At 46.3% G+C, this 24,837-nt stretch overlaps 1 protein-coding gene across 1 annotated transcript in view; it reads left to right on the forward strand.

Annotated features, from left to right (window-relative positions):
• Nucleotides 1–24,837, forward strand: part of LOC117050996 (tumor necrosis factor receptor superfamily member 1B-like) — a 35,449-nt gene that overhangs the window by 4,514 nt on the left and 6,098 nt on the right. Inside the window, exons 2-6 of the mRNA XM_033156998.1 lie at nt 12,320–12,425; nt 16,384–16,512; nt 18,666–18,815; nt 22,441–22,534; nt 23,580–23,773. Coding sequence (XP_033012889.1) covers nt 12,320–12,425; nt 16,384–16,512; nt 18,666–18,815; nt 22,441–22,534; nt 23,580–23,773 — 673 coding nt within the window. The remainder of the gene's footprint in view (nt 1–12,319; nt 12,426–16,383; nt 16,513–18,665; nt 18,816–22,440; nt 22,535–23,579; nt 23,774–24,837) is intronic.

The raw sequence follows: 24,837 nt of genomic DNA on the forward strand, positions 1-24,837 counted from the left end.
AATAGATACACACATGTATATTTTCATGTACAATGTGTACATATAAAAGATCAGATGGGTTCAATACAAACATCACAGCACCACCAGCCCTTTCCGTAAAGGTATAGAGAAGAAAGTTCCAAAGGGATGATTGTGTCAAGCTGCTGATTCTGTAGGTTCACCCTATCAGTCATAAAAACAGAAAGAATAACATCACAAGACAATTAAATAATAATCACAGGAGGCTTAAAAAGAAGAACAAATGGTGTAAAATATATTACTTAGTGGAATACAAGGTTCGGATTTCTACCGAACGTACCAGATGTTCTTGCATGTTGCCAAATAAACACATATTTAGTGGGAATGTACCAACCATGAGATAGTTTCGTAATATTAATCACAAACAGCCCCTAAGCTGAAGTAAAGTCAGAGGGGTCCATTTCACCCCTGGCGGCATGTATTTTATGAGTCAGATTTCCCCCCAGAAATGGCAGCAAGCATGACTTTTCCCATAGAATAACAAGGCACATCCTTCCACCCTTGAGAGATCACTAGACGAACAGGGTTATAAGGTACGAGGAACATATTGGCATTTGTGGTGGGGGTGCAACTATGTACACAAGTTCGGGAAGCAGGTTGCGATGAAGATTGGTATCGCTGTTGGCCAACAGGTCACCTTGGATGCTGAGCTGTGTCTCTTATTCATTGATGAGGGAGCCAAGGCTGACCTTGCTTCTTGACAACTAATTCTCTCTCTGCTGGTTGCTGCTCGTCTCAAGATCTCTAAACTAAAAAAGGGGAAGTAAAGAGGCAGAGACAAGAATAATAATGCTGGGATTAAATCACGGTTAAGTTGAGGATGAATCTGTATCCTTTGACATGAGGATGGGGAAGTGGTGACCTTCCAGATGTTTGTTGGACTCTGTCTCTCATCAGCCCCAGCTAGCTTTGCCCAATGGTCAGGGATGATAGGAAATGACCCAAGGTTGAAGAACATGTGTGTAGACAATACTGAGCTAGATGGACCAATGGTCTGATGGAATCTAGCACAAGAAAATACAATCAGGTCCATGGCCAATCCAGTCCTGCATCCGTTCTCAAAATGCCCAACCAGGGGCCTCTGGGAAACCTGCAAGCAGGACCCGAGCACAAGAACACTTTCTCCTCCTGCAGCTTCCAGCAACTGGTATCCAGAAGCATTTGCTGCTTCCAGCTGCGGAGGCAAAGCGTCGCCATCGTTGCTAGTAGCCGGCGATAGCCTGACCCTCCATGAATTTTCCTAGCCCTCTTTTAAAGCCACCCATCTCTGCCTCCTGTGGGAGTGAGTTCCATAGTTCTAACAATGCGCTGCGTGTAAAAGTCCTTTCTTTTATCTGTCCTAGATCTCCCAACATTCAGCTTCATTTGAATGAGTTCTAGTGCTGCTTAAGAAGGAGAAAGCTTAAGAAGGGGAAACCCAGCCAAACGGGTGGGGTATAAATAAATAAATAAATAAATAAATAAATAAATAAATAAATAAATAAATTATTATTATTATTATTATTATTATTATTATTATTATTATTCTAGCAACTTTCTCTATGCCACACATAATTTTAAAAAACCTCTGCCGTGCCATCTCTTACTTGCCTTTTGTTAAAATTTTAAAAGCCCTGAACAATACAGCCAACTAGTACATTTTATTTAAACACTATGAATGTGTAGTACACATTTCCTCCAACCTGGCTTGTGCCCTCCGAGAGTTTTGGACTCCAATTCCCATCATCCCAAGATAGCATGGCCAATTGTCAGGGATGATGGGAGCTGAGATCCGGCAACATGTGGAAAATTGCCAGGTTATGTAAGACTGTGCGGTGCCCTTTGCTCTGCGGTTCCCAAGACCCTGACAGTCAGCTGGCTATCAGGCACTTGGGAATCCCATGCATTGGATGGGGGCCAGATAAAGATTTGGCCCCCAGAGTCCAAAAAATTCCACACTCCTGATCCTAGGCCATCATCCTTAGGTAGTTAATGGCCAGAGGTTGTGTCCTTTTATGACCCTGGAGAATCCATTTTAAAAAAACCAAAAAAACAATACAGCCAACTCTACAATTCTGTGATTCTACCTTCATCTGGGAGTCACTCAATCCCTTTGAACATTTTGGTTTCCCTGTATGGCTAAGGCAGCTCCTCAAACATGCACCTGTCTATTCTAATGGTTTCTTTAGCTGCGATTCCTGCATTGCAGGGGATTGGACTCGATGGGTCCCTTCCAGCTCTTTGATTCTATGGTACGTCTTCTCTCTCTCCGCCCCCCCCCCCCCCGGCCCCCATCTGAGCAACAATTTCCTCCTAGAGCTTCCAAGGGAAACTGCCTGCTCAACATTCCCATAGGGACAACTGGCAATCCCGCGCCAATTCCTGAACAAAATGTTTAATTAACAGCTGCCTCCCTGCCCAAATCTTATCTGAGTGAAGCAGATACTTGGAAGGAGTTGGAAAAGAACAAACTCCCTTCCTATTTTATTTCCTAATACAGTACATTTTTGCTGTTTGAGGCCGAACCAGAAATGGCACTTCTGTTGTTGTTTTTTAAAATAAATTTTATTGATAATTACAGGAAAATACAAAAAGGGAAACAAACAACAACACAAAAAACATAAATACAGCAAACATGAATACAATTCTTTCCCACTTCCCCACCCCACCTCACCCCACCCCCCACCACCGCGTTGAAACTTCAGAAATGGCACTTCTGGCACCTCTTCTGCCTCCAAACATTCCCGGCCAGCCACCTTCTGCTCCCTTGCTGCCCTAGGCAACTGGAGGCAGCCCAGGGAAGAGCCCACTGAAGGCAGCAGAGGGGGGGGGAAGGAAGCCAGAGAGGAGCAGAAACCCCTCTCAGCTGTCCCCAGCCTGCCACCTGAGGCAACTGCCTCACTGAGGCTATGCAGGGGGTGCTAATCCAGTAGGTGGCTGTTTTCAGGTGCGATTTCATCACTTGGCGGAAAATTCAGGCTTCGCCATTAAAGCTGCTCTGGAGGTCTCCCCAAACAAAGATGCTACCCCAAACGGACAGACTTTTTGCAGGAAGGAAAGTGACGGTGAAATGCTTGCTTTGAAGCAACATCACCTCGCTTCCCTGCAAACATGTCAGGAGGAACGTTCGCTAAGTAGGCCATTTGGGAGTGTCCGAAAATCTGTGCCCTGAAGCACAGAGTTTTATTATTTGTTTTTGCTTCTCAGAGCAAGGTTAGGAGCCTGGTCCAGACTGGGACCCTGGGATTGTGGAGGCTTCCTACCTAGAGGTGCTGGGATTGAACCCGGGAGCTTCTATATGCAGTGCATCTGCTCTAACCACTGAGCTACAAACAGCTTAGCATATGCATTCCTTTGCAGTGCACTTCTTAAGAGCACACCTCTGCTCTCTGTGCCCCATGAGTGTGGGACCTTCAGCTGCCAAAGTATTCCCACTGCAATACCCCTTCATTAGTTGAATCGTTCCCTTTTTCTTCCTATATACATAAAAACACAAGGCTGTTGTCACGCAGCCCGCACTGGAGGATTTGTAGTACCTCATTGCAATCCTGGACCTGCATGAAGGGAGGGAGCAAAAGAGAATGTTAAAATTGTATTTTTAAACGATGGCAGAGGTTCAGATAAAGCAGGGTTTGGGGAGGGGACACGTGGGTCTGGCGAGCAACATTAGCAGGAGCGGTAGCCCCTAGTCTTATACAATTTGCTTTCTTTGGCAGTACACACCTTTGTGAGCTAGTTAGAGCTTTAGATTAGTACTGGGGAGACCCCGATCCAAATTATCATTGAGCTACTCAATGCCTTTCAGCGCAGACCTGCCTCGCAGGGTTGTTGTAAGGGCGAAAAAAAATGGAAGGAAGCATGCATGCTACCTTGAGCTCCTTGGAGGCAAGCTGAGGATATCAGTGCAAATAGTTGTGCTGTAATTTTTCCATGCTGAGCTTGCTACCTCCTTAACACCTACACTCATGGTTTGCACAAGGGGGGGGGGGGGGTATCGCAAATAGGCGAATTACAGGAAGCGTGACTCAAATCCATCTCCGAAGTGTGACTCTCACGTTAACTGTATCGCTGTGTTTTGGAAAGGGCTAACGTAACAGTTAGGAAATAACAGCGCCTTGCGGTGAGTCATCGCCCCAGAATGAAGAAAGCCACAGACAGCTGTGCCAGGTATCAAACAGGCATCTGCTCAAGCCAAGGAGAGAACAGCGTTTTTGTTTTGTTTTTTAGAAGGTCGATAAAGATAATATTGGAAACTGCCCTGTGCCCATTGGTCCATGTAGCTCAGTGTTGTCTACACTGACTGGCAGCTGCTCTCCTCGGGATTCAAACAGGAGCTTCTCCCACCCCTTTGGGGATTGAACCCGGGGCTTTCCGCATGCAGAGCAGTTGCTCTACCACCAAGCTACGGTCTTTGTTTTAAACATGAAGTAAGATTCTACCCCTTGTGTTTCTGGAGAAAGGGCTGATTTATACCGAGTCAGACAAGCAGCCCACCCAGCCCAGAACTGGCAGTGCTTACTGGCAGATGCTCTCCAGGGTATTTATATAATCTGTATACCACCCACAGATCCATAGACCTCAGGGCAGTTCACAACATAAAAATAGAAGATAAAAATAAAATAAAAACAAGAACAAACCAATAACTCCACTTCCCTAAACACATTTTAAAGGGTATAGGGAGTGATGCTACCTACACCTCCCAAGTTTTCATACAGCAGCTGTCAGGGCAGAGGTGTAGTTTACAACTTCGAATTGTAGAGGTGGAAGGGGCCCCGAGGGTCATCTAGTCCAACTCCCTGCAATGCAGGAATCACAGCTGGCAAATAGCGGGCAGTTGGCCATCCAACTTCTGCTTAAATACCTCAAAGGAAGAACGTTCTGTTTTTTTCCTAAGAGGCCAATGTTCTCGCAATTGCCATCTACCAGGAACTTTGTCTGATAACGGTAACGGGCTTGGCTGAAACCCCAAAGAGCTGCTCTCCATCTATAATAGTCACCAGTTGGGTGTCTGCTTGTCTCATTGCAGAGCCCACCAGAAATGGGGAAGACACAAGTGCCCACTTGTGCTGATGTTAGAACTTTCCCCAAGTGCACCCCCAAAATTCAGCCTACGTTCAGGTGGTTTGGGAGGGTGGCAGTGAGTACTTCTCCAGGGGGGAGGAGAAATTGCCCAATGCTTTCTCAGGCTCACCATTGGCCTCAACACAGCATTGCAAGAGGGTGTTGATCAGGGCTGTTGTGTGGCCTGGGGAGAGTCCCAAGGGCTGTATAGGGAGTCCTGGGTGGGGTTGGGGCATTCTTTCCCCCAGCCTGAGGTTAACCACCATGGCATAGCAGACCTTTGGAATGGGCTTTCCCCACACAAGTGAAATTTGGGTCATGTGTAGGATGGGCATCCAAAAGCCCCCCTTTTGGTGCGACAGCGATGTTCTTGCACAAGAGTGTGGTCTCACAATGAATCATGCACTCTGCGTTCCCTGGGCTTCTTCCTTGCCCCTCTCTGTGAGCAAAATGTTACTCGGTTGGTATTTCTTTCTTAGTATCGCTCAATGGACATTTATGTTTTTCGGAGGGAGCGGGGAGCGGAACTTCGTTCCCCTTTTTCATATGTGCAAAATTTGCTGCTGTGCGCAGCGACCTCAGATATTCTTTTCTTTCTTTCTTTCTTTCTTTCTTTCTTTCTTTCTTTCTTTCTTTCTTTCTTTCTTACAGCTGCAGGTTCTGATGTCTGAAACTGGGTGGCTTCATCACTGTGGTTTTGTCATGCAGCCGGGATGGCTATTCTTTCTGTTGTTTCCTGTCTCCATCTAAGCATACCCCCCCCCCTTTTAGCTGTTACCATTACGCGTTCTGGGTGGGCAGAGTTAGTCAGCCTGTCACCACTTCTCCCCCTCTCGAGTTACCTTCTCACCTGAAGAGGGGGGCTAGCTCAACTTCCGCCTTCCTCTGTGACCTTGAGGTCTACCACAACTGACGAACACAGGGTGGGCTGGTCTCACGTGTGCGAATGAGCAAATCTGTCAGTTTTGGTTCCCCCCACTCGTCACATTTTCCAGTCTTCAGCTGAATTCTCTACATTTCTACATCAGTTTTCAATTTCGTTTCGTTTCTTAAAAAAAAAAGTGATCGTGAAAATTCACCAGAGTTTCTTACTGGGGCAGTATTCAACTACGTACAGTCGTACATTGGAAGTCGAACGGAACCCATTCTGGAAGTCCATTCGACTTTCAAAATGTTTGAAAACCAAAGCGCGCCTTCTGATTGGCAGCAGAACATTACACTCCAAGACTGTCCCTCATTGCTCCTCTATAATCTCTTGTGCCCTTGGCAAGTAGACTTTTGGCGCACCTGAAGGCCGGAGAGACCATGGACCATAAACTTAAAAAGTTTGCTTCTTGCCACCTTTCACACTCCACAAGTGACTTCCCCTTGAGTTGACATCGACTCATACTAGGAGATACCTTTATGGGCATGATGAAGAGATTTAGTTTCAGGTACTGGGCTGATCCTGACAAGAATGCCAAACCATGGTTTGCTGTTACATCAGTGCATCTCAAGGACTCAAATTCTCCCCTTTCCCTTTGCACACAGTGATCCTCCCTTTCTGCACGGGGCAGCTGTAGTTTAATGTTTCATCAAAACTGGTAAAAAATGGTTTGTTCTTGCCAAGCAACCCAAGGCTAGGAAGCATGGTAAGGGCTCTCCTAATAACGAAGGGATAATCAATAGGCATTGAGTAATCCCGAGTGTGCAGCTTGACTTAGTAAGAACATAAGGAATGTGGAACAGAGCTATTCCAATTAGACTAGTAACCTTGGCAAGAATTCCAACCACCACTCGTGAGATGCTCCACCACAAACGGGACAGTAGCTCAACGTTGGGCCAAGCCCAACTTTCTTCTAATTCTTGTGACATGATTCTATGTAGTGTCAGTGATCTTCCTTTTGGCCCTGTTTATCTAGCACGCAGAAGATAAGTACTTTCTGGATAACCTCAGCCACATCACTCAAATGCATTTATTTAATGCGGTCTGCTTTATCTTTTTGTTCTTGAATGGAAGGCTTCTCGATTAGAAGCTACACTGCTGAATGAAGTTGACTTTTAATTTGACTTTTAATTTTGCAGGGGACCTTGATCTTGTGTGCTCTGTGCAAACCACAAACAGATTGGCCTAAAAATAGTTCAGGCGGCTGCAAACCTCTTTCCTTGCTACCTGCCCCCACCCCCACCCCCGCACCAAGCTGCCCTGTTTTCGATATCTGAAATAATGTCTGTTCGCAGTTGCGAAGCTTGCGGTTTTTCTATTGCTTGCCGCATTTTCCTGAGTGACGCTTGTTGGAGCTGCTGAGCCATGCAGTTAGGAAATGTGAATTTTCGTCATCGTTATCATCAATTAATATAATCGCCATCAATTTCAACAGGGCTTTGAAAGTGGGTATCTCCATCCCACTTTGCATCTCTGTTGGAACTATTTTATTTTAATGTGGAATCATTTTTAAAGGTTGTATCCAGTTAAGGCCTCCTCTGCAGTGTACATTTAGAATTGCAGCATTGTAGAGGTAACTCAAGGGTCATTAAATCCAACTCCCTTTAATACAGGAATCACACCTCAAGAATCACTGACAGATGGCCATCCAATCTCTGCTTAAAAACCTCCAAGGAAGGATAGTCCACCACCTTCCGAGGTATTCCATGCCACTGTTGAACAGCTCTTACCACCAAGAGGTTCTTCCTAATGTTCAGTTCCAAGTCTCTTTTCTTATAATCCAAATCCATTGGATTTGGTCCTACCTGCTGCAGCAGCAGAAAACAAGCTTGCTCCATGTGGTAGCCACTCAACTATTTGAAGATGGCTTCTCAGTCTTCTTTTCTCCAGGATCAAACCATGACACTTCTTCCACTTCCCTGCTGTGAAATTACCCCCTTAGATGTTCATATTCCAACCAGCTTGAACACCAGTAGGCGACATTGCTCCTAGGTAAAAAAAAAAAAAAAAAAGGTAAAAGACCCCTGGATGGTTAAGTCCAGTCAAAGGTGACTATGGGGTTGCAAAGCTCATCTCGCTTTAAGGCCTAGGGAGCCGGCGTTTGTCCACAGACAATTTTCCGGGCCAGGTGGGCAGCATGACTAAACTGCTTCTGGTGCAACGGAACACTGTGATAGAAACCGGGGCGCATGGAAATGCTGTTTACCTTCCTGCCGTGGCTGTACCTATTTATCTACTTGCACTGGTGTGCTTTCAAACTGTTAGGTTGGCAGGAGCCGGGACAGAGCAACAGGAGCTCATTCCATTGCGCAGGGGGATTCAAACCGCTGACCTTCTGATCTGCAAGCCCAAGAGGCTCAGTGGTTTAGACCACCTTTGCCCCTAGAAAGCAGCCAAGTGGTAGGACCATCATACTAAATCGCTCCGTGGGCTCTTAGCCTATTGCTCCATTTTTTGCCCAGGTTTCTCAGACTTCTGCCATGAAACTGAATGGTGGAAGGTTTAAGACAGTATACAGTAAAGTACTTCACACAGACAGGGCTGGCGCATCCATTAAGGCGAACTAGGCAATTGCCTAGGGCGCCAAAATGGAGGGGGCGCTGGCCAGGCTTGGGCTGGATGGGCTAGCAGCAGCTTCTCTGCTGTAGCGGAGAGGTGCTGCTTGCCCCCTACACCACCCCTCACCTCCCGCTAAAGCAGGCTTTGGCGGGGGGTGGGCGGCAGGGCGGGCGAGCAGCAGCTTCTCTGCTACAGCGGAGAAACTGCTGCTTGCCTCTCCACCACCCCTCACCTCCCGCTAAAGCAGGCTTTGGCGGGGGGTGGGTGGTGGGACGGGCGAGCAGCAGCTTCTCTGCTACAGTGGAGAAAGTGCTGCTTGCCTCTCCACCCCCCCCACCTCCTGCTAAAGCAGGCTTTGGCGGGAGGGGGGGGTGCCAGAAGGTGGTCCCGCCTAGGGCGCAAGAAGCCCTAGCACCGGTCCTGCACACAGAGCATAGTGAAATTCCAGAACAGGAGGCAGTGATAGACACCAATGTGAGTGTCCTTAAAAGAGGATCAGACACATTCATGGAGGAGAAGGCCTATTGATGGCCACTGGCCGTAATGGCTCTGCTTTTGAACACCAGTTCCTGGAAACCACAGGAGTGGCAGGTGCTCTTCTGCTTGGGTTCTGCTTGTGGGTTACCCACAGGCATCTGGCCGGCCACTTTGAGAACTGTATGCTGGACTAGATGGGCCATTGGCCTGATCCTGCAGGCTCTTAGGTTCTTAGGCTGATCTACTGCAGCTTCCATTCTTCTTCTCAAATGGAATTCAGGTTTGTCCTCTTTTTTTCAAATTCTCTCTGGTGTTAAAACTTTCCTAAATGCATTGCAGTGTTTCACGTGGCCAGCGCTGTCTCAGCTCTGCCTGCAATTCTTTATAAGTTATTTGAACCAAGAGCAAGCCCCTCTGCTCCAAACTATTTCTGGTTTCAAGCTTAAACTAAAGTCAGCAACAGCGCAAACCAGACACGCAATCATTCCTTCCTTTTTTTCTTTTTTTCTTTTTTGAGGGGGCTAACACCCAGAACTGTATTTTTGTCTTGCTCCTTGTTCCTCAAAGTGCCAACTTAAACACATTTTTTTTAAAAAAAAATGAAAACAAGTAACTGGATTGTTGCTAGCTTATTTTTTTTATTGGCCAATAGCCCACTTAGAGAGAGTTCTTAGTTCTGAATGCTGTTAAACGCTTGTCAGAGGAGTAATTGAAACATTTTCCCTGTGTACTAAAATGACACTTCCCTTTCAGTGAGAGTGAGAAGCAGATGTTTATCTTGGCTCCCAAAGAACAAACTTAGTCAAGTCACTGTGGGGTTTACAGTAAAGCATGGAGGAAGGCTGCCCTTGAAATTGGCCCATTCCACCTTTTGTTCCTACTTCTGATTTCTCTTATTATCTCCCTGCAGATTATGTTTGCACATGTTTATTAGGGTAGCAATTGGCCCAGATAGGTATACAGGAAGCTGGCTTGTACCAAGTTAGAACAGTGGCTCATTTACCTCAGTATTGCCTACACTGACTGGCAGTGCCTACACTAGAATTTCAGACAGGGGTCTCTCTCTCCCAATTCTACCTGGAGATAGGTAAAGGTAGAGGTAAAAGACCCCTAGATGGTTAAGTCCAGTCAAAGGCAACTATGGGGTTGTGGCGCTCATCTTGCTTTCAGGCCAAGGGAGCTGGTGTTTGTCCACAGACAGCTTTCCGGGTCATGTGGCCAGCATGACTAAACCGCTTCTGGTGCAATGGGACACTGTGATGGAAACCAGAGCGCACGGAAACAGCATTTACCTTCCCACCGCAGCGGTACCTATTTATCTACTTGCACTGGCATGCTTTCGAACTGCTAGGTTGGCAGGAGCTGGGACAGAGCAACAGGAGCTCACCCCATTGCGGGGATTCGAACCGCCAACCTTCCGATCGGCAAGCCCAAGAGGCTCAGTGGTTTAGACCACAGTGCCAACTGGAGATGCCAGGGATTGAACCTGGGATTTCTCCATGCAAAGCAGTGCTCTGCTACTAAGCTGCAGCCCTTCTTCCAAGCCAAGGTGGAATCAAGAGATAAGCAGGAGTGCGTTCATCGCCTTTCTGTGAAATGCCTCCTGACTGGCTCTCTAAGGTCTCAGACAGGGAGTCCTACCTGGAGATACCAGGGATTGAACTTGGAACCTGAAGTTCTACCACTGAGCTGCTGGGTTTCTAGGTGTTTTGGTGTTGGCGGTGGTGTGGGTGGGACAACCAGTTAGAAGCCACTCTGGCATGTAATCAGGGTGGATTTGATTAAAAATTATTATTATTATTATTATTATTATTATTATTATTATTATTATTACTACCTATTAATTTATTTTTACAGAAAGACTCATTCTTGCTGGTTACAATCTTAATATTTACAACGAGATGAAGGTTTCATTTTTGGAATAATAAATTTTCAGAGTAGTTTTTTACAGTTATATCCAAAATTACTGATTTGGTTATACTATTAGACATACATAGACTGATAATTATGAAATTATTGTGAGGTTTAATAAGCTAACTGTTTATATTTGGACAACTTTTCTGTTGTACTTTATTGGAAGGAGAAAAATAATCATTTCCTTAATAACAATTTAAACAATTTTTTTTAACTCAAACAATAACTTTATATAGCATATGTATCCATGTTTGTTAACTGATGTGGTTAAACAACACCTTAGACTGAGTTTTAGCACACATGAAACACTTAAAACAAATCCTTATTTCCTGATGGATAGCCTTTGGACTATAATGTAACTTAAATAGAAAACTATCTTTAGAAAGATTTTTTTCCTCCAAAAGCATTTTATTTTAAAAATCCAATTTAAATTTTAAAAATCCAATTTTTAAATTTTTTTTTTTTAAAAACCCATTTATTTTTATCCACCCTGCATGTAATGAAACTCTTCTTCTCATGCCCTCTGCTCTGCATATTGCACTGTCAATTATTTCCAAACCATCGTTTTTAACAGCAGGAAACTCATACGCACAAGATACTCCAGAGTACCTTTATGTGGCCTTGTTGTGCCCATAAGAAACAGCAGCCTGTGGAGTCACTCTTTCCCCCACACAGCTGCGCACTTGGATGCCTTTCAGCAGAGTTACTGATTTCAAGGCGTTGTATTGACCCCTTCTATGTTGACTCCTACATTAGGAGGCTTTGGCGCCAGTGATGAGTTTGCCCCAGAGCCCAAGTCCACTTCATTCCCATGCTGCTGTGGTCGCCTGGTCAGTGGCGGCACAGATCAGCTCCCTCATTAATCTGCCAGCACGTCCGCATGGTTGGCCCTGAAATCCTGTGTATAATGTTGTCTGGAGAGAACTCCAACTTTTCTCCAAATCAAAGCCCCTGGCTTTCAGCTTAGAGCAGGGTTTCCCAAACTTGGGTTGTGTTCGGACTACAATTCCCATCATCACTGACCACTGGTCCTGCTAACTGGGGGTGATGGGAGTTGTAGTCCCCAAACAGCTAGAGACCCAGTTTTGAAAAACCCTGGCTTTGAGGTTGTTGGAACCAGTTGCCTGGGCTCTGGACGCTGTCATGATGAACTCCTGCGTGTCGAGATTCACCATGACACCACCGTGGCTGAAATACTAGTTATACCTTGGTCTGCTCAGATCACACATTGGTTCTGCCCAAGAGTGAACTAGGACTGGATTTGCTATCCCTCGCTCCTTTGCCCCTAATCAGTGTCTCACCCTTTCCTGAGAAGCTCAGCGTACTGAAGGGCAAACTCAAGCTTTCTCTCCACTCAAGACCTATTTTCTCTCTTGATCTCTGCAGGTGTCCTCACTACCGTACAACCCACTGAATCAGAACCAGTGCCACAATCCAAGCACGGAGCAATATGACGAAGCCATCCATAAATGTTGCAGCTTGTGCCCTCCAGGTAATGTGTTCGCGGTCAGTCCTAAACGTTAAGCTGATGCATTCATCCAGCTCATGGGCATCTGAATCGGAAAAGGGTGTGTGTTGATGGAGTTGGTCCACTAGGGCTAATGGGGCCCCACCAAGCTCAGTCTTGATCTCCTCTGAGCCCAACTGCTGTTCTTTCTTACAGCCAGTCCAGGAAGTGGCCCTGTCTGTCGGCTTCCTCCTCCTCCATCTCAGTGTTGCCCTTGCAGGAGGGAGGAAGAGGAGCGGCAGGCAGGCAAAGGTGCAGTTAGTTGTCTCTTCCCGACATTGCCTCTGGCTCCAGCAGTTGTTGATCTCCCTGCCGTCTGTCCCAGCGGGCACCAGCCACCACTGGCCCTCTCCATGTACACTATGAAGAAAGCCCAGGTGTCAGGCAGCAGAAGAACCAAACCCCCCACAGCGGGTTGCCAGGAACGCATAAGACAAGGAAAAGTCCTTGTCACCTGCTTTCTATTCAATATTTACAGAGAGAGGCTTGAGAATGCAGCCTCTTTGAATAGTGGTGTTGTCCCGAATAAATCTCCACCACCCTTTTCTTCTACTTCCTTATCAACAACAACAACAACACACACACACACACACACACACACACACACACACAAACACACCCCCTTTACGGTTGCCACTTAGGGCCATCTGTCTCTGAGTTCTTTGCTCTCCTACTTTTAAGGTTTGCCGGGTTCTGGGAGATGGTGGGTCTGGAATGCTTTCTAGTGATAACATGTCAGCCAGCTGCTCCAGCTCTGCCTCCTCCTCCTCCTCCTCTCCCATTATTTCCCAACTTTCCCCCTCATCTTCCTCTGAGCTGTGACCTCCCGCAAACCCCTGTTGTAATTCTGAACTGTCTTTTTCTTCTCTGGAAGGGTCAGGCTGGGGAGGCGGTCTCCACCATTCCTCCTCCTCTGCCCAGTTCCTAACACCAGGGAAGCTCTTCCATTCAGCTCTTCTCTCCCCTGCCACCAAAAGTCTGGGCCATGTGCACTCTACGACAGAAGCAAGTCTTCACCCTCGCAGCCCCCAGTTGCCAAAATTCGGCTGAACAAGCAGGAAACCAGTGCGCAGGGGAAGAGAGCAGGCTTCGCAAAGCGGCAAATGTCAAGCAAGTTAGCTGGGTTTCCTGTGTTGCAGGGGAGTCAGTGACCAGATGTGTGTCTTCCAGAAAGCTCTCAAAGGAGAACTTGAAAGAGAAGTTAAAGGGCAAAGCCTCCTGTTTACAGTGAGCTTTTGCCATATGAATGTTCCCTTAACCCAGAAAAACAAAACAAAAAAACAAAAGGAAGTGTGATTTTTATAAATGCACGTATGGCAAAGTCTGTGAGCCATCGCATACTGAAAAAATATGCTCCGCTGGTCGCTAAAGGCTTCTATTAAATGCATATTGATCTACACAGAACGTAGGAAGCTTGCCTTATTCTGAGCTGCAGTATTGATCCATGTTGCAGGCAGTACTGTCTGTGCCAGCCTCATTCATCCCAGTGGATCTCCGTAAACCCTGGACTAAAATTCCCATCAGGAAAATTCAGTCAGTGCTGCAGGTTGCTACATAGCAGAGGCAGCCCAAGAAAACCTCGCAGCCCGTGAAAGACCCACCCTCCTCATCGGTTCCATATGGAGATTGCAACCAAATAGCAGCTAATATTTGCTTCAGCGCTGGTGACAGTGCCCTTCTCTACAATGCAACAGATTATTTTAGGGGCTACAGGGCAGGCTGTAAGGGTGCCGCAGCCCCTAGCATCAGCTGCCCAAGGCCAATGTCTCACTCTCCCTAGTGGTGAAGCCAGCCTTGATACAGAGCTCAAAAACAGCGGTGTTTTTCCACAGTCTGTTGCAGTCTTTATGGATTCTTGGAAGCACAGCTTCTAATTCCAACCTGCTGATGTAATGTTTTCAAGTGAATCCTCAATCAGCTGACTTGACTGTACCCTTGGGGGGGGGGGTTACATTCATTTAAAACTTAATTTATTCAGCCTTCTTAGTAGTTTTTATTTTACTTTAAGAAAAGCTTGCAAAGTGGCTTTCGCTGTGTTGAAACAATTTGCATAAACGTTAAAAGTGGCTCTAGCCCTCTATCCTAATAACCCCCTTGAAAATGAAACAGAAATGGAAGGGATAGCAGCGGCAGAAAAAAGCGTGATGTAGCAAATGCTCAGAAAAGATCTAGCCCTTTTAAGGGTCTCCACGCTGACTGTCAACAGCTCCTCGGGGGTTCTAGGCAGAGGTCCCTTTTCAAATTATTTATCGTTTTAATCCATAAAGGTACAACAAGAATCAAAATATAATAGCAGCAAAATAAGCCAATAGAAGTAACGGAGGAAGAGAAAATTATAAGACTACCAAAAGTACATTTCCAGTAGTATTGCACATCTGTATCTGGGATATATTGTTTAGAATGCACTCTTGTCGAGTCTGTTGTATTTCCGGAGTTTTAATTACTCAGGGTTGCATTCAATGTTAATCCTGCTCAGAGTAGGTGCATTGAAATTAGTGGGCACAGCTAACTTAGCTGCATTAATTTCTGTGGCTGTACTCTGAGTAGAACTTAGTTGGCTATACTGCCCACTACAGTCAAGAGTCTTTATCTGTTTTCAGTTATAGCAGATTGTTATATGAGCATTTCCCTCTAATCTGCTAGGACCCACTGGCGGAGGAAGCCGCTTTGCCACCCGGGGCAGCAAACCTGAGGCCGCCTGGGGGCGGAGTCACTCCGTAGCGCGCATGTGCAACGTTGCTACGTTCGACGCATACGTCATTACGTTCGAGGCATGTGTAGCGATGCTGCGCATGTGCTCTACGGAGCAGAGGCGAGCCAGGGAGGGGCGTCAGCGGCCCAAGAGAACCCCGCCCCGCCCCTCCGCACACAGCCCAAGCGGGAAGGAATGAAGCAAAGCGCAGAGGGCACCTGCTCTGACGGCTAACCTGCCTGCCTCTTGCCTCCGCCCGAGCCGGAAATAGCAAAGTGCGTGCCGAGCAGGTTTGTGAGCCCTGCTGTTGAGCGTGGCTTTTTACCAGGCGGCCGCGGGGCTTGGCTTGGGTGTCGTTGGGGGGGGGGCGCCCAGAGTGTCACCCCTCCACCGCCCCCATCGCCCCCCTTCCTACGCCCCTGCTAGGACCTGACCTTTGCCATAACCAAACAGAATGACCAGGCGGAGGTCCTTATAACTGGAAGTGCCACAGATTGAATTTGAGACCTTCTGCATGCAAAGCTGATGCTCTCTCTGCATCTCCATACCTTCTGTGTTGCCCTCCATCATTTAAAGACTTGGTCCATGGTGATTTTTTCAGACTTTGAATGCAATTGCATTGCTAACCCATTGCAGCCTGGCAAAGCACCTATAGGACTTTTCAGGGGGGTGTACCTTTTGTTACAAGCTTCTTCCTGGTTTGATGTTCATCACATGGCGTTGCTGAACTGGTCCTCAATTGCATCTCAGTAAAAGCATGCCTGTTTTCTGCTGTGGAGTGGGGCAATGAGGTCAATTTAATAGTTTCCAGAACTGTTGTTCTAAAAAGCGCAACTGTGACATTACAAAACTGCACTCATAAAAATTCAAAATTCAAAAATGAATTATTGTTTGGGTTGTGAATAGGAAATTAATTACCAAACTCACTCCCATGTAATAGGAACTGACTCTTCTTATAAGAATTAAGAAATGCCTTTGAGCAAACAGAACTGATTGCAGTATCTGAAGCCTCAAGAAAGAATCTTCTAATCAAAGGTACAGGGGGGGGGCTTTACTGGAATGTTGTAGGAGAATCTGCACAAAGGACTATGCCAAGTGATGTTCGGAGGCCCCCTTTTAAATTCCTCTTACAGTAGATTGCAGAAGACCAATACACATGCAGCACTGATGGGCACAAATGCAGAAATGACTTTCCACAAAACCATTTCCGTCGCTAGCCTCTCCCTCTGACAAATATATTTTGCATTGCAGGTTCCCGCGTGCTTGAAAAGTGCACTGAGAACGCTGACACGAAGTGCGGAGCGTGTGATGAGGGGACATATACAGATGTCTGGAGCACAGCTGGACTCTGTTTCAGCTGTTCGCCATCATGCAAAACAGGTATGAGGAGCTCACTGGAGCTTGCTAGCCTGAATCTGAGGGCCCTGGAGGTGGAAGGTGATAATGCAACACAAGTCCCTTATGCTTTTGGGCCCCCTTCCAGACACCATTTTTATCATGCATTTGCAGTGATTTGAACCCGTGATGGTATTGGGGCTGTTAAACGCAAACCTGCTTTCGATACTGTTTGTGCCTACAAAAGTTTTAGATCAGACATAATGCTTGATTTCCAATTGGCACATGTCCGGTAACTGTCTGCTTGAAGTCCTGTAACTTTTCATACCATAAAAGCCATTTCTCTGATTAGGAGAATAGGAAGCTACCTTATAAAGAGTCTGACTAATGGTCCTTCTAGCTTGGAATTCTCTATACTGAGTGACACCAGCAGCTCGGGGTTTCAGGCAGGGGATATTCCCAGCCCAAACTGGAGAGGCTGTGGATTGAACCTGCGACCTTTTGCACACAAAGCATGTGCTCTACTACTGAGCTACAGTCCCATCACTTAAATATCAAGTAAGATTCCAGTCCTCATGGCCCTCAATTGAACTATTATTGCTATTATTAAATTCATATACCACTTACATGCCAAATCGACTTCTAAGCGGATTGTTGTTGACACCCGTCTGCCTCAGGAGACAATGGAGTGTGCCTCGGGGGGGGGGGGGTGAAGTCAAACTGCTGTGTTAGCAGCACCGATGTGACCTCCCCAGGGCACAAGCCTGGGCTGTGTGTATGGAGGTCCTATGCTGCCCAGATGACAAGACCCCTGTCTCGGCCTCACTGATGTGGTACAAAGGAAAGCAGAGCAATAAATTTGGCACCATCCAAACATTTTATGGACTCTACTCTGGGTTTACTCCTTAGCCTTTACTTCTTACAAAGATATCCCTTAAGGTAACAGAGGTTTAGGATCAGAGTTTTCCTCCTCCTTCCCAGGTTGATAAGCCCCATCTGCCCCTCACTTCCCTCTACAGCACATGCAGAAACCGCCTTCTTGAGCATTGGACCCAGTATTGGTTGCATCTGCTCAATCTGTCAGAGCCTGTCTTCACATGCAGGGGAAATCCCTAACTCACTGAGGGTTTAAAACCCACCAGCTACCCTCCCCTGGTTTAGCTAGCCAATCGAAGCCATTCACAGGATGTGGCTGCTGCCACATTTTGACAGCTTCTAGGAGCTGCAATTTAAAAAAATATCCACACATAATGTAAAAGGTAAAGGGACCCTGACCATTAGGTCCAGTCATGTCCGACTCTGGGGTTGCGGCGCTCATCTCGTGTTACTGGCCGAGGGAGCTGGCGTACAGCTTCCGGGTCATGTGGCCAGCATGACAAAGCCACTGCTGGTGAACCAGAGCAGCGCACAGAAGTGCCGTTTACCTTCCTGCCGGAGCGGTACCTGTTTATCTACTTGCACTTTTGACGTGCTTTTGAACTGCTAGGTGGGCAGGAGCTGGGACCGAGCAACGGGAGTTCACCCCATTGTGGGAATTCGAACCGCCAACCTTCTGATCAGCAAGCCCTAGGCTCTGTGGTTTAACCCACAGCGCCACCCGCGTCCCTACACATAATGAAAATACCCAATATCACCCACTACTAAAGTATAAAACGAAACAAACCTGTGTAAAAAAAAATAACAGTTCCAACAGTTACTGGAATTTGATTGTAAAGTTCAAGTTCAGGGGAATGCTTGTCTGAACAGGTGTCTCTTCAAGAGCCGGTGGAATGCCAATACTGATGAGGCCTCTCATATTTCAGCAGGGATATATTTAGTATAGCAAACTGCCTTATGCTGTAAAGTCAGCCCATTGGTCCATCTGTCTTGACATTGCCTCCCCTGACTGAAAGTGGCTTTCTAGGATTTCAGACAGGGGTCTCTCTCAGCCCTACTTGGAGATACCAGGAATCGAACCTGTGACCTTCTGCATGCAAAACAGAGGCTCCATCACTCAGCTAGGGAAAGATATGAGGGCCTCCATAGAGCCCATAAAACACCACTTCCTGACTCCCACCAAATTAAGTCAAATCCTGTAATCCCTACAAGAGGACGGTCCCCCTCGCCCACCACCTTCTCCCCAATCTCCAGGCATTTGACTATTGGCTTCTGCCATTCTACAGCCCCCTGATGTCTTATATTTCCTCCTCTGAAATTAGGATTGGTTCAAACAAAGGAGTGCACTCGGACGCAAGACAGAGTATGCCAGTGTCCTCCTCACCACTTCTGCCAACTGGCCCTCTCAGGTACCTGCAGGTGGTGCAAGTTATACCAGCAATGCCAAAAAGGCTACGGAGTCGCAACACCAGGTAAATCTGAGCGGTCTCTTCTTTCTCTCTCCCTAGGGGACAAATGGTGACGGCAGAGACACAAAAACAAGGGTCTTCTGGTGTGTCAAAGCAACAGGTGGGGAGCCTCAGGCCAATGGGCAGAGTGCAGCCTCCTAGGGCTCTCAAAATGGCCTTTAAGAACCTCCTTAGGCCACGTCCCTCACCGCCCCTGCTCTGCACCCTCCTCAAGGGCTTTTGCCTGGCTGAAATGATCCCCTATTAGTGTTATTGGTGTGCGTGATTCTCCAATTTATCATCACAACAGCCCTGTGAGATAGGTTAGGCTAAGACACTGGGGCCACGTCCACCCAGCAAGCTTCATGGCTGGGTGTGGATTTGAACCCTGGTCTGCCAGGTTGCAGTCCAACACTCTAACCTGGATGGAAAATGGAAAGGTATGTGTGTGAACTTCTAGCTTCTCTGTGACTCGATAGGAAATTGATGGCCTTTGGAGACTACTTTTGACGCCAGCCCCAACCAGCATGGCCGATGGCCGGCGCCTCTGGCCGTTCCCAAAGTTGGTGAGGCGCATTTGACGCCAATGAGAAATCAAGCCTTTAAGTGTCGTTTCTCCAGTCCTGTGAAATACCCTGCCACTAGAGATTCAGCAAGTGCCTTCTGGGCCAATTTTTACCGTAAATGCCTGCTGAAAACTTTTATTTTGCCAGGCCTATCCAGGCAATTAAGAGTACATTCCCCAACACGACAGTCTACTGATGTTTGTTTTAAAATTTTCTTTTTGCTTTTAAATTTTTCATGATTTTATAGTTTTTTGGGGGGGTTGGTTGTACGGTTTATGGGTTTTTTTAAATATTGTTGTAAACTGCTGTGATGTTTACATATATATATTTATCTATACAGTGGTACCTCTGGTTACATACGCTTCAGGTTACAGACTCCGCTAACCCAGAAATAACGCTTGAGGTTAAGAACTTTGCTTCAGGATAAGAACGGAAATTGTGCTCTGGCAGCACAGCGGCAGCGGGAGGCCCCATTAGCTAAAGTGGTGCTTCAGGTTAAGAACAGTTTCAGGTTAAGAACGGACCTCCAGAACAAATTAAGTACGTAACCAGAGGTACCACTGTATTTGATACAGCAATAAATAAATAAATAAATAAATAAATAAATAAATAAATAAATAAATAAATAAATAAATAAATAAATGGTGGGGGTTACAATCCAGCAACATCTCAAAGGGCCCAGGCTTCCCATCCCTGCATGAAATATACCAGGGGGTAAACTCCGTTGCTGTACCCACATGACCTAAAACCTTCTTTCCATAAAACTGAACCTGGGACCTTCTGCATGCAAAGCAGATTCTCTGCCCCTGAGCTATGGCTCTTCCATAGCTCAGTTCCTGAAAGGCAATCAAGTCAGATACAGAGAGAGGCAGGTAGCAAGTCAGGTAGGAATGAGGTGCCAGGAAGCCAAGGAAGCAGAGCCAGAGCAGGCTGGGAACACAAAGGAGCGCGATCTCTGACCCACACGTTGCAGGCGGTTTTGTTGTTGTGCAAAGTTCACTGGCAGGAAGGGGAAGTTTACACAGGGACGGGAAAGGGCAGTGGCCGATAATGCGGGGAGAGATTTGGAGTGTGGCAAAGAGCCAGTAAAACTGTGTGGCTCAAGCAAAGAAATGCTAAACTTCACCAAAAAGAAGAAGAAGAAGAAGAAGAAGAAGAAGAAGAAGAAGAAGAAGAAGAAAGAAGAAGAAGTCGTCTTTGGGAAGCTTATAGCTTTCTTTGCAACACCCAAAGTGTCCGAAAAGAGTTCTTAGGCACCGCCGCAACGGTGGTCGTGCAGCATCTCTCCTGAATTAGGCCTCTGGGTGCCAGCTGCTGGGAGCTGCAGGTGGGCAGAGTGCTGTTGTAGAATCATAGAACTGTTGAGTTGGAAGGTATCCCAAGTGGTCATCTAGTCCAACCCGCTGCATCACGGTTCGAGAATCCCCGACGGATGTCTGTCCAGCCTCTGTTTAAAACCCTTCAGCGAAGAAGAGTCCACCACCAAAGTGGTATCGCTGCGCTTTTAAATGGACGGGGTGGGTGTGGCCAGTTGTACCCAACTAAGTCCTACTCAAAGTAGACCCACTGAAATCAATTAAGTTCATCAGGCCTGTTTATTTCAATTGGTCTGCTCTGAGTACAGCTGACACGGGGGACCACCTGAAATGTACAGGTGCTATTCCTCTCGTTGCTTTATTTTAGGTGAGAAATTAGCCTGCTCCCCACTTTCTCGCGCTTATTCCAGGCTCTAAAACATCTAAGGAGAGCCTATCACCTTTTTTGGGGGGGTGGTCCCTGTTCCCCTGTAAGACAGCCCATGTCGCCTGGAAGCTCTTCCTACTGTTTTGTCAAAGTTTCCTTTCTTATAATTTGAACCGCCATGGGTGCTTCCCTCGGGAGCGACGGAAGACTCATTTGCTCTATCATCTAAGTTACGCCCCTCAAATATCCTAACACGGGCCATCATCTTTACACGGTCGTGGCTTCCTCCCTCTGCCCCCCACCACAAATTCTGGGTGCTAGTAGTTTGTCAAGAGTGCTGAGAGTTATTAGGAGATTTCTCACACAGAGCTGCAACTCCCAAAATTCCCTATGAAGAGGGATGGATTGTTAAACCACTCTGGGAGGGGAATGGGGTGCATAGCTGTCAACCTTTTCCTTTTTTGCGGGAAATTCCCTTATTATAGCATTGGGAAATAGCAGGGAGGGTTGACAGCTATGTATATAGCAGTGGGGAACAGCAGGGAGGGGTGACAGCGGTGATGGGGTGTGTGTGTGTCTCCTAACAACTCTCAGAACCCTTAACGAACTACAGCTCCCAGAATTACTTGGGGGGGGAGCCATGACAGTAGTGCTTCAAATGTATGGTGTGAATGTGGCCTTTATCTCATGTATCAACTTCTACAAATGCTAGAAACTCTCTCTGTTGAAAATATGGGAAATAATTGTGTACAGCTGAAAACGCTGGCAGCATTAAGAGAGATTCAACAGTGTAAATAAGTTTTGATGGACGTAATAATGGAATACCGAATGGTATAGTTTTTTTTGCAAAATATGCAGGGATTTATGATATGCAAAATGAACCGTGGAAAGAGAAGAAGGGAAGTCATTGATATCTTAAGGATGTAAAAATGAGTACTTTAAATTGTAAAACAGAAAATTTAATAAAAATTCTGTATATATAAAAGAGACTCTCTCTCTCTCTCTCTCTCTCTCTCTCTCTCTCTTTCTCTCTCTTTAAAAAAATAGAAAATTCTTTCCAGTAGCACCTTAGAGACCAACTGAATTTGTTCTTGGTATGAGCTTTCGTGTGCATGCACACTTCTTCAGATACACGAAAGCTCACACCAAGAACAAACTCAGTTGGTCTCTAAGGTGCTACTGGAAAGAATTTTCTATTTTGTTTCGACTATGGCAGACCAACACGGCTACCCACCTGTCTCTTTAAAAAGAGAGCTGGGAACCTGGGAACTGTGGTTCCTCTGGGAGGTCAACTCCAAAGCATTGGGTCTGGGATTTTGAGCCATTTCCCGCTCTCATGTTTCTGTGGACGTGACTAATGATAACTCTTTGAAAATGCCTGTTTGTTTGTTTGTTTGTAGGCACAGAAAAGAGCGATGTGGAATGTGTGCCCTGCGGTCCAGGCACATTTTCAGATGTGGAGTCCCACAGCGCCTCCTGCAGGCCTCACAGGATGTAAGTTGCCCCATCTCTCCACCAAATATGCAGATGCATAGGTGGCAGCCTTGCAAAGGGTGGTAGCAGTCCTGCTTCTTCCCTTTAAAGTTGAAGCGGGTCCCTTCTTGGACCTTAAATACTGGCAATGCAAAACCCAAGTGACCTTTAAGAACACACACACACACACACACACAAACAAACACGTTCCTCTATAACCAGGCCTTTGGCTGATTAAACATCACACGGTCTTTTTAATGTGTTTGTGGGAGAAGGGTAATTGTTTTGTTTGTTTTTAGCTTTTTTAAAATGTATTTTCAGTTCTCGTTTTGTATTTTTATGTTGTGAACTGCCCAGTGATCTCTGGATGAAGGGCAGTATACAGATTTTAATCATAATAATTCCAGGTTTGGGAATGCTGGGTCCTGGGACATTCTGCATGCAAAGCAGCTGCTGTACCAGTGACCTTAGTCCCCATTAGTTACTTCCTTAAAGTTTAGTATTATTTTAAAAAATATTAGCTGTGGTTCCAGAGGGTTGGATAAGATGATCCAGTGGGTGCCTTCCAATTCTCCAATTCCCCCCCCCCCAAATAATTTTCATTTGATTTTACAAGTGTAGAATTATAACAATAAAAATTAGAAATCCATGTTTAGAGATTTATCTGAATCTCTAGACTTCCCACCTTCCCACCCATGTGTCCTATTATCAGAAAATATTATCAACTGCATATTATTTCATCATCCAAATTTTATGTCTCTCCATTTTGTCCATAGTGTTTTCTACATTACAAGTGTTACTGCAAACCTGCTAATGTTTTCATCTGCTTACAGTGACCTCTCAAGTAAATTATAAAATTTTCTCGTTCTTTATTAAAGTTTTGGTCCTCTTGGTTCCTGAGTTTTCTGGTCAGTTTTGCCATTTCGGCATAATCCAGCAGCTTAAGTTTGCCATTCTTCTCTGCAATTCTACAATCCTATGATTGGTTTAACTGTCATAAGAATACTCTTTCCTGGTTCTTGCCAGATTTTTCACTTTCCTTCTCCCGTTTTTTGGTTCCTCACAGTTGTGAATCAGAAATCACTCCCGGAAACAGCACCCATGATGCAGTTTGCAACGATCCTGGCGCGCCTGTTGTCACCATGGCCACTCTTCTGCACACCACAGTCACTGAAAAGACTCGTTTGGTCACCACGAGTCCGACAGGGAAGTCGCAGGAGGTTCGGCAACAGCCTCCAGCAGATGTGTCTCAAATTGCTGGTGAGCATTGCGGAGGGCGGGGGAATTAACTTCTAGGCAGTGTACAGAGTGAGCTGGGGTCATGTCCCTCTTTTGGAGAGGGGGTGTCACAGCGCTGCAGTGCCAGGTCTCAGGTTCAATACTCGCCATTTCCAGGCAAGGGTCGGGATGGACTCGTTCATTCGTAGTTCGTTCATAGTTTTTCCCCCCACAAAGAAAATCATGCTCAAAGCAGCTTGCATCAAAGGAATGCATCTCAACCACCGCAGGAGCCTGGATAGCTCAGCTGGCTAGAGTGTGGTGCTGATAGCGCCAAGGTTGCAGGTTCGATCCCCGCATGGGTCTGCTGCTTATTCCTGCATTGTAGGGGCCTTGGACTGGATGGTCCTCAGGGCCCATTCCGACTCTACAATTCTATGTTTCTATGTAATAACAGACTACCTAGGAAGGTGGTGGATTCTCCTTCGTTGGAGGTTTTTAAGCAGAGTTTGGAGGGTCATCTGTCAGGGATTCCAAAGTGGTGACTCCTGCATTGCTGCATTGCTGGGCTAGGTAACCCCTTGGACCCTTCCTTGGGAAGGATTAGCAGGAGGAAGCAAATAAATAAAAATAAGGGCAACAAGCAAGGAAGGACTATAGCACAACACATTACAATTGCCACACGGAGCAGAAAAATAACATTATATGGTCCGTCAAGGCCCTCATCAATTTCCAAATGGCCCATGAAGAAAAGAACAGTTTTGCAAACTTTGCTGTGTAGGACTTTTGCCTCCATCTCTAAGGGTCCTCTTGGGTGTTAAGATCTGCAGAGGGGGCTCTCTTGGTAGTGCTGCCACGGTCAGGAATGTGGGGAAAGGTAGCCCAGGAAGGGGGCCTTCTCTGTGGCAGCCCCTAAAGGTAGAACTCCTTCCCTACAGAGGTGCATCCAGCTTCTGCCATATGTTACAGATGCACCTCTTTGCTCTACTCTTTCACTCTTAAGCTCTTTTGTTTTGGGGACCCATCACTTTTGTCAAAATCCAGAACCTGCTCTGTTTTGGTTGGGACTGTTGTACTTGGTTTCGTAACCGTTTGATTGCATAACT

This window comes from Lacerta agilis, chromosome 8 (assembly GCF_009819535.1).
Source record: "Lacerta agilis isolate rLacAgi1 chromosome 8, rLacAgi1.pri, whole genome shotgun sequence".
NCBI lineage: Eukaryota > Metazoa > Chordata > Lepidosauria > Squamata > Lacertidae > Lacerta > Lacerta agilis.